Source organism: Rissa tridactyla, chromosome 1 (assembly GCF_028500815.1).
Source record: "Rissa tridactyla isolate bRisTri1 chromosome 1, bRisTri1.patW.cur.20221130, whole genome shotgun sequence".
Lineage (NCBI taxonomy): Eukaryota > Metazoa > Chordata > Aves > Charadriiformes > Laridae > Rissa > Rissa tridactyla.
Window position 1 is genome coordinate 142085977 of NC_071466.1, and position 13384 is coordinate 142099360.

At 44.6% G+C, this 13384-nt stretch overlaps 1 protein-coding gene across 1 annotated transcript in view; it reads right to left on the reverse strand.

Annotated features, from left to right (window-relative positions):
- The window catches only part of A2M (alpha-2-macroglobulin), a 30367-nt gene that overhangs the window by 13106 nt on the left and 3877 nt on the right, over positions 1 to 13384 (reverse strand). The window contains exons 4-17 of the mRNA XM_054184699.1: positions 13060 to 13112; positions 12505 to 12525; positions 11973 to 12141; positions 10665 to 10749; positions 9703 to 9826; positions 8347 to 8461; positions 7998 to 8107; positions 7370 to 7528; positions 5846 to 6073; positions 5438 to 5501; positions 4807 to 4949; positions 2831 to 2980; positions 2005 to 2175; positions 1310 to 1448 (exon numbers count right to left, since the gene is read on the reverse strand). Coding sequence (XP_054040674.1) covers positions 1310 to 1448; positions 2005 to 2175; positions 2831 to 2980; positions 4807 to 4949; positions 5438 to 5501; positions 5846 to 6073; positions 7370 to 7528; positions 7998 to 8107; positions 8347 to 8461; positions 9703 to 9826; positions 10665 to 10749; positions 11973 to 12141; positions 12505 to 12525; positions 13060 to 13112 — 1731 coding nt within the window. The remainder of the gene's footprint in view (positions 1 to 1309; positions 1449 to 2004; positions 2176 to 2830; positions 2981 to 4806; positions 4950 to 5437; positions 5502 to 5845; positions 6074 to 7369; positions 7529 to 7997; positions 8108 to 8346; positions 8462 to 9702; positions 9827 to 10664; positions 10750 to 11972; positions 12142 to 12504; positions 12526 to 13059; positions 13113 to 13384) is intronic.

Here is a 13384-nt window from a genome sequence, read left to right on the forward strand (position 1 = left end):
CTGTGGCCTCCTCAAGAACTAGGCTGAAGATGCCTAAACTAAAAACATGTTGTTGGAATTTGGGAGGGCTAAAAATAGACTTTTTGACCAAAACAAAATTTTCCCATGTAAAAATTTTTCCCAAAAAAGTATTCTGAGTTTGGAAAAAAAATTCGTAAAAAATAAGCCTTTATTGAAACAAAGATGAGGTGGGTGGGACTTGGTTTGCTCGGCTTTTACAAACAGAAAGAGAAATCCAGCCAAACAGATAAAGAAGAAAAGTTCTTAACTAAATTCTAGTTTTGGTCATCTTTACTTTGGCTAAATTAATTTCTATGGTTAGATAAAAATTGTGTAGCAAGTATCCATACTGTCTGTGCAATGCGCAGCTCCAGAGTCTGAGGTCTCAGGGCATGAGTGCTATCAGGTGCTATCAGATGCTATCAGAGATGTATCACATAGGTCCTAGCAAGAGTGACAGGTAGCTTGCTTGGATTTGTCTGTCATGTTATTTCAGTCTTCTTACTGCTGCTTATTTCAGTTTAAACTAATTAAAAAGCATCTATCCTGAATCTTAGCAACTCTTTGAGTTAAGAGTTGAAATTGTCTTAAAACTGGACATAGACAAAAGCACAGGATCTTGTGCCAAGGGAGAACTCTCTGAATCAGTTATCCAGCTAGAATAACTTAGATTTTCTAGGATATTTCCCTTAATATGAGACTCTGGAGGATCACATGGCCAATTCTGTTGCCCAAAGAGTTACGGTATAAGAGTTGAGATAGCCCTTAGAAATAGGGTGGGTCCATTTCAGACTGGACTTCTGCCACTTGAATCTTACCACTTACGTCTTACTTCTAAGCCTCCAAAGTCTAACAGCTTGTCACTGGAAATTTTTTCATCCATTTCATCTGGTTTTGACCATACATAAAACTGGGTGAGTCAATGAGGACAGACTGAAGATAGTACTGGAGACCCCTTAAGTGATATCTAGGAAAAGAAGTCTAGTGCCTAGTGAACAGAGAATTCATCAGCAGAATAATATCCTCTGCTCTGTCAGAATCTTGAAAACTACCTGGTTCTGCTGACTTCCAATGTGGAGTTATCAAAGCTTGTCTGTAGACCTTCACAACCCAGCAAAAGAGTTGCAAAAGAATGCCCCACATTCACACAGAAGCTGACACCTGTGAACCCACTACTTCAGTACTACTTTCAGGCATTCAGTCCACAACCCCAGTTCTCGTTTTGAGTATTCACCCCCAAATAGACTGGGGATTCCCAGACAGGGTCTCTGTTCAGAACAGAGGTGATAACAAGAACCAGTTCCTTTACCGTTTGTCCTCATTGCATGTATAGGCGCTCCAGACATGACTGAAGATGCAAAGCGGCCTCCTGCAGGCATGTAATTCGCAGTGCTGCAATACCAAGGTTTCCTCACCTTAGTATTTGTGAAAATCTTTAAACCCATTTCCTACAGGAGAGAAATCGAACATGTTACTGAGTCCTGTTGAGGTTTACACAGCAGACCTGACATTGGTATTTTACTGCCTCAAAAGGAGAAGCTGTTACTCTCTGTGGATTGAACCTTGAGATCAACCCCCCTGAGTTCTGGGTCTGGGTGCACGAGTGGCTCAGAGAGACCAAAGTATAGATCCCCTCTGTATCTAGGGCACTGGTTCCAGTCCAGTTCCAGCCGAGGGGTCAGGATGAGCCAGGGAGCAGATACAGACCTTTCTCTCTGGAAGGAAATGTCTGTGGCTATGATGCAGCTCAAGGATGTATTGATATATTTGAGGTAACTTTAATGGCACAGGATTGTTAGAACCTTATTTCAAGACGAAAGCTTTTCCTGTAAGAAGAAAACTTTGAGACTGATCCTTTTTCCACCAAGTCAGGAGCAAAGCTGGCAAGAAAGGTGAAGCTTATGACTCTCACTGAACTTGCCTCTGGATAAAAATTAGTGTCCAATCACTCAGATTCACAAACTGTTCCCTTGTTGTGTTGCATCATGCCACAGAAGCCTATACCTTTAGGATGGTGTAAGTGTCCTCTTCGTTCATCTCCACTACTGGAGAATAGGTGATCCCATTCAGAACTATCTTCTTCAAGGGTACACAATTCTCCAGGGGCTCCTCCAAGAGCGTGTCTGGACCATGGTGATAGTCATGCAATTCCTTCACTGGCAGCAAGCTGTACACCTAGGCAGAAAGAGCCAGGGTATTTGGCATTTTCAGTGTCCACTGTCACAAAACACAGCTGAGGGGGTTGGATGCAAGCACCATAACAGTGACATCACCTGCACATACATCCACATTCCAATGCTCCTCCTCCCTGTGGTGGGAATTTTGGAGTTTAAAATAGACATCCAAATTTGCCTCTTTTGTTATGGACAGCATGTTACTCTGGATATTACGGCTAAAATATATAAAAAATGACACTGGCCAGCCCATCTGCAGTCCTTTCTCCCTACTCAGGGATTGTTGTTTGCTGCTTGGCATGAGGGGAATAAACTCTCTGACACTTCCAGATGTTACTCCAAGAAAATTAGTCCATGGCTGCAGAGAATAACTGAAAACTCATCATCAAACTCACAACAGTGTTTGGCTCTGGCTGAGAGAAGCAGTTACCTTGAAAGGGCTTCCTAATTGCCATCCCTACAGTCGCACAAAACCCCTAAGAAACAGCTGCTGCCCAGTTCTCATCTTTTTGCCCACTGAAGGATGATGAGAAACATCACAGAGCAGCTTTCCTGTGTCAGCACTAACAAGAGGGACTATTCACTGTTTCCACCCCAGCACTGGGCTGCGCTTGCTCTGGCCAGGCTCTGAGTTGCTCCATGGACTAAGCACTTACAGAGCTGGGTGACAGGTCAGCTTCTGGCTTCATGAGGAGAATGCTCTTGTCCACAGCACGAACAGCGCAGAGGGAGTGCGGGGAGGCTCTGAACAGCAAGTGAGCATCAGAAGAAGGCAGTCCTTCAGAAGGAGAGAAGCTCAAGTCCACCTATAGCCGCGGGAAAAGCTACGTCACAGAGGGCCTGTCCTTGTGGGACTTTTCCCTCCAGTTGAGTGCATCGCTTCCAACCTTACAAAGCCCACATACACCTGCACACACATCCCCCACACACACTCCCCCCGTGCTACTGCAGAGCTGGGTTTCCTTACTGCAGTGCCAAAGGAATCAGCACTAACTGTTCTCGGCAACTTCAAGCATCACAATTACTTATAAAACTTTTAAGGCAGTTTTGGGTTTTATGGCCCCTGTGAATGTGATGAGGTAATCCCACATAGTGGCTAGATTTGTTCAGGCAGCCAGGCATAGTCTTGAACCAGGTCCAGTCTCTGTACCGCACCCAGATATTGTCTGTGGAGGGAAAACAAGCTTGCAAAGACGTTGGTTAGCAATATTGCAATATCTACTGTCTGGTAATGATTCTGAATGATTCTGAAGAATCGGCGTGTTGATTGAGGCCTGCCAGACTGGTGTGCCTTCCCCAAAACCTAACTCACAGCTTGAAGGACACCCTTCCAATCTCTGCCCTGCAAGTTCTTGCTAGCAGAAGTTGTTTTCATCACCATCTCACGTGATTTTGTGATAAGATGGCTAACCAGCATAAATCTTCCCTCTCCCCAGCAGCACAAACCCTCCCCTAACGTGCAATGACCAAAGCATCCTCAGAGAAAACATGCTCCCTGACAAAGAACTGCCAGCGTCCTTCATATCCCAACCATACCACAGCATGCCTTCTGCTGACAACACCCCACCTCTCCCAGGGGGGTGGACTCATAATCTTGAGACTGCAAAAGCAATATTCTTCAGGAAATGTCAGAACAAGGGCCGTAGCAAGCCTGCTGCTAGAAAAACTGTCTAGCATAGAGATAGCCCAAAGTCTGTCCTGTCTGGACTGACAATAGCTTAGAATACAGGATGCTTTCAAAGAAAGCAGTACCTAAGCATGTAAAGTACTTGGCACTTGGCTTGCACCCAGGTCTCAATGCAGTCCATAGAATGACCTTTAATATATGAACAAAATTCAGGTCACCAAACTCCTACAGTGACACCAGTCTCAAGAACTCATTTAGCTTGGGTTTTAGCAGGACAAGGGACTGCCTTTCGCAGTGTCCTGTCTACTGTCCTGAAGTCCCAATGGGCTTTTTTGAGGTTCTTCTCTTCTTAGGGCTGCTTATACATCCATCTGCTCTTCTGCATAAGGATATGTGGGGCTATAAGAGAATCATGGTCCACATGCTCATAGAAAGAAGGCTTTATTTTTCTGCACTCCTTCAGTCTCAACATTGCTATTGAAGCACCACTGTGCATTGCCTATCAGGTTCAGGCAAGGTTTTTCTCCATTTACATACAACAGAAATTAAAATGACAGGATGAGATGTACAGGAGCTGAAAGATCTGACAAGTATTAGCTTCGCCCACTGGATTGGGACTGTGTGTGTTTTATTTTTGCTCTGTGACCAGAAAAGCAGACACCTCATTGCTGAGTTTGCAGGAAAAGAAAATCCATGGGTTGCAGTATGACATAGATATGTGGCCTACGTTTTTCTTACACGGGACCATCTGTGAGACTGGTGGCTGTGACTAGTCGCTAAGATGGATTTTATCAGTGTAGTCCCTTCTAGCTTCTTTTTTCCAACAGTTAATCTCCTCCAAGCTAGCACAAACCAGTAAGCAGTGAAGCTACCTAGAACAACTGGTAGGTGGCTTGTCCAGTGTAAATAAATCTAAATAAATGAGCTTAGTCAGGCTAAATCTAAATAAATGAGTTTGACCACGCTGCAGTCTGATGGCAGCTCCCTCAAGAAGTGGACACTTACCTTATTGCTGAAACACTTTTCTACATTGAACTTGGTTGAATCAGCGATCACCTCCCCGCTTGGAGTAGTGGTGTAGACAAGCACTTGGGCCACTGGAGCAATCTCAGCTTGTACAGGCAGCTGTAGCAAGAAGACCCCATTGGCTAGCAAACAAAACAAGAGCAAAAAGTTAAGGTACAGGGAACCTGCTCTTGGAGCAGCCAAAATTCTAAGTTTGACTTCATGCCGAATTTCATCCTAGCAAGGATGAAACTCCAGGCCTCCAAGTGGGATGAATTGGTGCTCACAGGGATGCATAAGTCTCACCGTTTGACTGAAAAGGCTTGTTTCAAGTTCTGTTTTCCAGCATGCTGAATTTTGGTTCAGCTTCTGAAAACAGACCATCAGTCAGTGTCTCCTAGGAGCACTGGAGGTAGAGAAATGCAGTGTCAGAAGACAGCTGGCACAGGGGGTTAGAGCAAATCTGTGCAAAGCCTAAATAAAGGCATAGAAGAGAAAGCTCAAGCTCTTTCCATGTTTTAGCGGGCATGGAGTTGTGGATCCCTGCATTTGAATGGCAGCAGCCTGTATGTCTGCCACAGTTGTCTAGCCTCCCAGGACAGCAACAATTTGGCAGGGGAGAGGAACTCACCACTTTCCTGGTTCAAATCCAGAACGTGGGTGCCTGCTTGCTTAATGATTCCCTTGGCCATCACCTGAATGGAAGGAGAAACCCTGCTGTGATTGAGGCTATGCGTGAGCCAAACCTTAAAGAAGGGGAACCCGAGAGGACAACAACGGAGCTGTATGTCTGCTGCTCGCACCCTGCTCAGCTGCTCTCTGCCTCACTGTAGCAGAATCCCAGTGCTCACCTTGGGGGCATCGGGACATCCCTACTCTTCTGCTCCTAACTCAGACCCTCCTTTTTGTGAGAAAAGAACATATGAAGGATGACGGGAAAGTGTTTAAAGCCCTACTGCCACAAACAACAGTTTCTATCTCCAACCCCCCTACAGTTACCAGTGACAACCTCACTGTTGTAAGGCAGGTGTAAGCTTACCAGGTAGTAGAAGGTGATTTTCTTCTGCTCTCCTGTAGCCTCTGGAGTAAGGATATAGTGCACCCGGACCTCCGTGGAGGAGCCGCAGCTTAGTGTCTCAGACTTGGGCTCAATTTTGAGGAAGCTATTACTGGGAGAGTAAAAGCGCTTTAATGGGAGATAGCTTTCTTCATAATATGGAACAACCCAGGAACGGTCATAGCAGTAAGGGCGTACTTTATGAATTGCCTGGAAAAAGAGAAAATACACATATAGATCCTCAAACACAGGTGGCTGAACTGGAGCCAAAATTAATGGCCTAGTATTAGAGGTTTGGTATTTCTTGTATTTAAGCAACAAGGTAGTCTACAAAAAAACCCCATGAGTTTGGAAGATGCAAGACAGTGTGGTGGTATCCTTAGCAAATCACTAGGAATGATTTCACTCCCAGAGAAGCTGGAGTTCATCTCAAATGAGATGAATTGTATCAGTTGTTTATTTACTATCAGTATCACCTCAAGGGCTCTTTACCCTAATACCTTGTCCTCTCTAATATCTTTCCTGTTTGTTTAAAGAGAAAAGAAGCTGATTTTCATTTTTCTTCTCATTATTGGTGCTGGAGAAGGGATAGTGCTGTTCAGTTCAGAGATTAATAGTGCCAAGATCCAGCTAAGGATGCTATGGAAAAGGAGGCAAAGTCTCCACCTGAGAATTCAAAACCAAAATTAAATAGAGAAGTTTAGGAGCTGATAGAGTCCAGGCCTTCTTAAAAATGAGAGCAAGGGGAAGATATTTCACATTTAGAAGAGTGCTACTCCAGCATTTCATGTGCCTCATGCCTTAATATGTGACAAGAGAATTGTAGGGAGTGAAGAAAATATAATTCTAGACAATCTGCCTTATTCCAAGGTGAGGTATTAAAAAATGTGCATGTTACACACATACTGCCTTTTAAACCAACAAAAGGATGCTCTGCAGCATTTATTTTTCCCAGATAAACAAATTCCACACCAGGGAGAGAATTTCTGTGGATGGTTCATATTCTTTTTCTCTTTATGGCAGGAAAAAGGGAAAAAAAAAATAATGAGGACAGCTTAGAAACACAGAATGCTAAATTAAACTCTGAGAGATGCAGATTGCCTTAACTGACCACAAAGGATATTTAGGTGAGATACGTGGGAAATCATTTAATTGAAAAGACAGCAAAGCACTAGCAGCACTCCACCGTGGGAATTAGACCCAGCCTTGAAAGAGATTTGTCTGGTGATCCCTTGGAGCAGAATGGAAGATTATGACCTCTTGATGTTCCTTCTAACACTATATTGCTATTCCCAAGCACAAATCAAGTACTTACAAGCTACATGCAAGTGTGACATAGCAACCTGGTTTGTTGTACAGCTGTTTCCACCACACTGATGCCAAGGTTGGCACAAAGAACCAGCAACAAGCAGCTAAGTGCTTTTGCACATATCATAGAAACTTCAGGGTTACTCCCCTTCCAGCCCTGTGGGTCACTTCATCACCTCCTCTGCCCGCCGGACTCACCCTAATTCCAACAGTATCCAAGGAAAACATGGAAGTATTTAGGGCAAACCATGCCCTGCCCTCTTCATTTGTTGTGTAGTTGTTTTCCTGGCCTCCTTGTAAAGAAATCCTCACAATTTCATTGGCGATTGGAGCACCAGATCCATCCACTAGTTTCACCTGGAGAAGCAAAAACAGTACAGTACAGAAGAGGAATGCCTGTCACCTGAACAGACTGATAGACCACCAAGCTAAGGATGTTGGGCTTACGTCAGACAAGGAAGCCCCCACTGCACTTTACAAGCGCATCATCTGTCTCTTTCAGAGAGGGCTGCAAACTTTCTGAATCTTATTTTTTTGGCCTTTCTTATCTCACACCCCTTAGGCCTCCTTTTAAACAGAAGACTGGAAAAATGGAATTCTACTTGACCGGAGAAGCAGAAGCACAAGGACAGGGGGTTAAGCAGAATGAGGGCTGTGCTCTCAGCTGCTGTTCCCTGATTTAAGAGCCTGCAGAGGAGAGGAGGCCCACAGGGATTAGCAGCACTGAGGTCCAGCATCTTTGCAGAGTGGGGCACGTATCTGTCCAGGAGATGCAGGAGCATGATTGTTTGGCAGTCATGGTATTCCATTCTCATGGTTTCCCTACCTGCCCAAAGAAGGGGATTCCAGGTTTGTAGTAGGAGTCTGAATGCTCAAAGGTGATTTTGCTAATGGTGGTTGTGATCTCAGAGAAGCTTGTTCCAGTCAACTCCACTCCTGCAGGAAGACACATGATGAATTAATTTGCCTCTGTTTGACCAGAATTACTTTTACTCCAGGCCAACCCTCTTTTGCTGGACAAGCAATTTTGTTGATGCTCCTGGCCTCCAGGTAGGAAAACTTTAGGACTGCAGAAAAGCAAGAGTCTGCTTTTCTCCCTCACCCCTACTTGGCGGGCCCCTCTGCTGGTCTCTCCTGGGCTTATTACATGGCTCTTCAATCCAGATGATTCATACCTGTCTCCTCCTCTTTAATCTTAGCCTCCACATGCAGCTTATTCTCATATCCACTTCTCTTGAGCTGGAATAACTTGGTCTTTACCACTTCAGAAATGCAGCCATAGTTGTCTGTCTATTGGAAGAAAACAAACAAGACCATTATAGTCTCATCTATATAGTGTTTATCCAACTGCCCTGAACTGGAAGATAAGCCCATAAACTCACAGTTCATTCCCTCTGTTGTTTTTATTAAAACTGGAGAAGCACATAAATAACTTGGCATGGAGCATTTTGAAGAACTTGCAGCAACATCAAAGCAAAGAGTTTGCAACCTAGAAGATTTTTATGTGTGTGTGTGTGTGTGAAGTTTGAAATTCCAAACACTTGATACAGAAGTATAGGGGATTATTCAAGTGTATGCCACACAGGAAATAATTGTCAGGCATCAGGCACATTAGAATATAGCTGCTGACTTACTTAAAATGCACAAGCCATATGAGTGATAGATAAACTAAAGCCTGTGTATGTGTAGAAAGAAGATGACAGCTGGAAAAGCGTTTTCAAAGCTTGCCACCTCTCTTCAGCACCTTTGTGTACAAGTCAGGTCTCCACAGAAAAGGGAAGAGATGCCTGGAACAGAAGTTAGCACCGCAGTGTTCAAGTTTGCTTTTAGCATGGATAACAACAGCAGTGGCGGAGGCAATCGTGGGGCTCATACTGCAGCAGACCCCAAGGACCATAAGCATGTCTGCTTGCTTTCTTGTCCTGACATATTTCCATAATTGCTATTCCCCCAGGTTCTGTCAATTGCGCTTGTCCATGCTCCAGACACCATTCAGTTCTGCTCTTGTAGATTTGACAGTCTGAAGAGTGAAAAAAGTGACTTCTTTTCTGTCTGTCTTAACTACAGCTGCTAAATCCATATTCCTTTCCCTCTTGATCAAACTGCATCACCCCTCCCCTGATTTCTGCTCCTGTCCTACTTCTAACATGAATTTCTGATCCCACACACTGTCCCTAGTGTAAGACAATCCCAACTCTGCTCTCATCGTTCATGCCTTTTCTATCTCACTTCTCTCTTATACTCTCTACACTCCATCTGACCTTTTTTTTTTGTTTCTTCCACCTCTTTCTTCTCCATCAGTTTCTTGCTTTAACACACACCTTTCTTACCACACAGACCTTCCCCTTATTTTTACCTTCCACATTTCATCTTGCACCCAATCTTTTCTCCTTCTTCAGGCTTCCTTAAAATACACTCTCCACACTCATGCTTGTACATACTCTGTCAGGGCAAGCCTGTTCCATGCAAGGTGTGCTTAGTAAACCACTCTTTCTCCTGTCACCCTACCCGCAAGGGTAACTGTGACTCACCTGTCCAGAGAACTCGTCACACACTGCCTTAGCTTCTTCGCCATAGCAGTTGGTGGCTGCATGTTCAAACTTCCGGCAGACACGGAAGCTCACGAGGCCAGGAACAGGCTTCCCAAAGGTGTATCTACCAGCAGGGACGTTTGAAAGAAAAAGCCATTAGGAATGTAACAGGGATGGAGGGAAATGACTAGCTCATCCCCAGTGGAGCCAGGACTCTTCCCTAGAGCTGCCTCCAGGATACAGCAGGGTCATCACAGGCAACAAAAAGCAGAAATAAAGTTGGTAACATTTTAGAATCAAGCTTGCCAACAGGAGCAGGAGCACTGAATCTTATAGTCCTGATTGCATCCCTAGGAATAACATACAAGTCTGCAGAAATCATTTACCCTAATGCTGATTTAGTTGAGAGTAACCTTCACCTTGAAGAGCATGCTGCAAGTATCTACCCCACCGCCCAATTCTGATGGAACTGTTTTGTTCATGTATGTGCGCTGGGTCTTTTGGCTCATTCTTCAGCCCAAGCCATGTCTCTCCCTGCAGGATGCTTGGGACGTTGCTATGCAGAATTATATGAGGTGGCCCAAAGGAAAAGGGCATCTGCATCACTTACGTTTTCCTCTCAGCAATGACAAGCAGAAGCCACAGTTAAAACATCATTCCTAGGTAAACTAAACTGAAGACCTCTTCCCTAGCACTGTAGCTGGTCTGAAATCCTCTATGACTCAAAAAAATCCCTCCCCAAAAAAACAGAAGAACAATATGTTTCTATATGTTGCATACAAAGTGCCCCAAACAATAATTGTTGCCTTTTATCTAATGGTAGATATAGTCTGTTTGGTCCTGGCACCCCAAAACGATTGAGAAATAGAATGAAGTATCATATCTCAGTCTCCCAACTGGACTTTCAGCAGCAGCTGAAGAAAAACCTGAAACCAAGAAGGACTTGAAAGAATGACACTCACAGACCACAAACTGTCACTTGCAGCTTCTCGTCAAGAATGGTGATCAGCTTGGGCATTTTCACTGTTACTTCGAATTTTGGCAGCACTGCAGCAGAACCAAAGGAAAACAGTCTATGTGGTGGGGAATTACATAAGAATGGGACATGAAGGCTACTCAAAAGCTATTCTTACAAATGACCTGAAACCCTTTTGCATCTAAATGGTCAGATTTTAGAGGCTTCTGTCACCTGCACATCCCACCAAAGTCAGTGAAAACCACAGGCACTCAGGTAACCACTGTGCCAGCTAAGGAGACAGGATTATTACATCAGCTGTTAAAATACAGCGGCTTCTTAGATAACACATGGGTTGTCAGTCCTCCAGCAGTGGGATAGAGTGAAATAGAGAGTTAAGTCAATAGAAGTTTCACACAGACATACAGAGCTGGAACTACAGCCTGGTGTCTGCATTTCCAAAGCATGTAGATCTTACCAATAGGCAAAATAGGAAAACCCAGTGACAGCACAGGGTGACATCACATCCAAACCCAGCTGGGTGGTGACTGTCTTGGGAGAACTAGGAGGGATTCAGGGCATACGTGTACAGGAACAATCTTGCAATTGAAAGAGGTGAAAGACTTCCAGACTCATCTTCCCAGGCTCATCTCTGCTGCACGAGCCAGATCATGTCGGACCATGTAACAAGGGCTGCAGCTGGCTTGCTGGGGTGGGAAGATATGTTGCTTGCGAACATGTGCAGGTGTGTATTGGGATACCATTTTCTAGCCAAGTGGATGGAACTGGCATAGGTGTGAGACTACCAGAGAGAGCTTAAATTTACATTAAGGTGTAATGTGAGCTACAGGCTTAGCTTGTGGGGGAGGACAGGCAAGATCTGAATTTAATCCCAGTCTACACAAAAAGGTCAAGACTTTGGACCTCAGACACGGTAGACTGAGACTCATAGCATGACATAGGTGTGTAGCCAACTGGAGATGAGGCTGTGGCCTTAAATCACCTCTGGAAGGAGGTGAGGCGTGTGGACAGACTGATTCAAGCACACTTGTTCCTCCTGATGGGAGCCTTGCTGAGGTGGGCAGTCAGAAGAGCTGCACTGCATGGTCTGGGGCTTAGAGAGGACTGGAGACAGGTGGCTCAAGACCTTCAGTCTTCACTCCTGAGAAAGGGAGGATGCTTGGGAGGGAGAGGACACAGAGACATTTTTTCCAGCCATGCTGGACATCCTGATCAGATCTACCACCCTGTTCAGTTAAGCTTTCATGCCCCACAGGACTAGCTGTTAGGAACCTGAAACTGCAATGAGAGTTACCATATTCCTCCACAGAGAAAGGATGATGAATTGTCTTCCCAGAGGCCTTCTGAGCCACCACTGTGTAGGTCCCTTGCATAGGTTCAGAGGTGAGGTTGAAGAACAGCTGGATTAACCCGCCCTTTAACTCTGCCTTTGTCCACTGGTACAGACGGTTTTTCTTTGGGTCCTACAGATAATGAGACCACAAGGAGATTGTGAGAACAGGGGGAGTCTGCAATGAGAACTAAAAAGCACTAACAAAAGCAGTGAGGGGAGGCTCAGCCCCAGTGTTGCAGGAGGCTGCAGGGCAGGACTGGGGAGCACTAGCAGAGTTGTGCGGGGAGCCCAGGGCTGCACAATAGAAGGACCTGTAACCTGGGCCCAGAGTACATAGTTGCCACCATATGAGTTAAAGTTCTGTATACTCAAATTAATATTATGGACCTGCTTAATAAATAAAATAGACAAGAATCATCTTGAGGCAAGTGGTAGTTATGCTGCCAGGCTGAAGTGTGGTAGACGTGAACATGAATTGAATGTTTGTACATACCTCGATATAGACCAGCGGAAACTAGAAAGAGAAGAAAGGAAACACCATCTTTAGAATGCACATTTAGACAGAGTGGAAGCAACACAGTCAAATGACCAGGGCTACGACCACATTCAGGGAACACGTGGATCACTCAGTGGGATAAGGAGGAAAGTCCCTGGAATGGAGCAACAGAGGATTTTGAGGTACACCAAGTGGGGTGGGGGTTGGGGGGTGGCAATCCTTTGTTTCAGGCAGAAAAGTCAGCTGAAATTACTCACTCTGTATAATCTGCAATACTAATAAGAGCAGGTGTACACTGTGATAATGGCAAATTTGCTCATGGCTGAGGTGTTTACACCAGCACTGTTCATTTGCAGTTTGTCAAACCTTTCCAAGAATGCAGAAGGCAGCCTTTTGCAGAAATCCTGTTAACAAGATCTGAGGTAACCCAGGAATTGCACAACTATCTCAGTGTACTGAGAGCTCTCCCCAAAAGACACTTCTTTCCTCCCTTTACCCACATAGGCCAATATTAAGTCCAAATAACTAGTAAAAAGGAAGTGTCATACTCACCACCTCGTTCAAGGGACGGAAGTCTGTATCCAGAGAAACAATTCTGAACAGGACTGTTGGAGAAAGGCACACAGTGAGGTTCCACAGTGCAGTCACCAACCAGAAAACATCAGTTTCAAAAACAACAAAAACAAAAAACAGATCTGTTCTCTTCTACAGAAATTCCATTCACTAGAAAACGTAAGTCATGCTAGAAGGTTACCCATGTAACAAATTACATGAATAAGAGCACGTTCAGGGCACATCTATGTCAGTGTGAACATCTTACTGATCATGGGCATCAGAATCTCATTAATCAGGACCAAAGTTAAATTTAAGTTGCCTT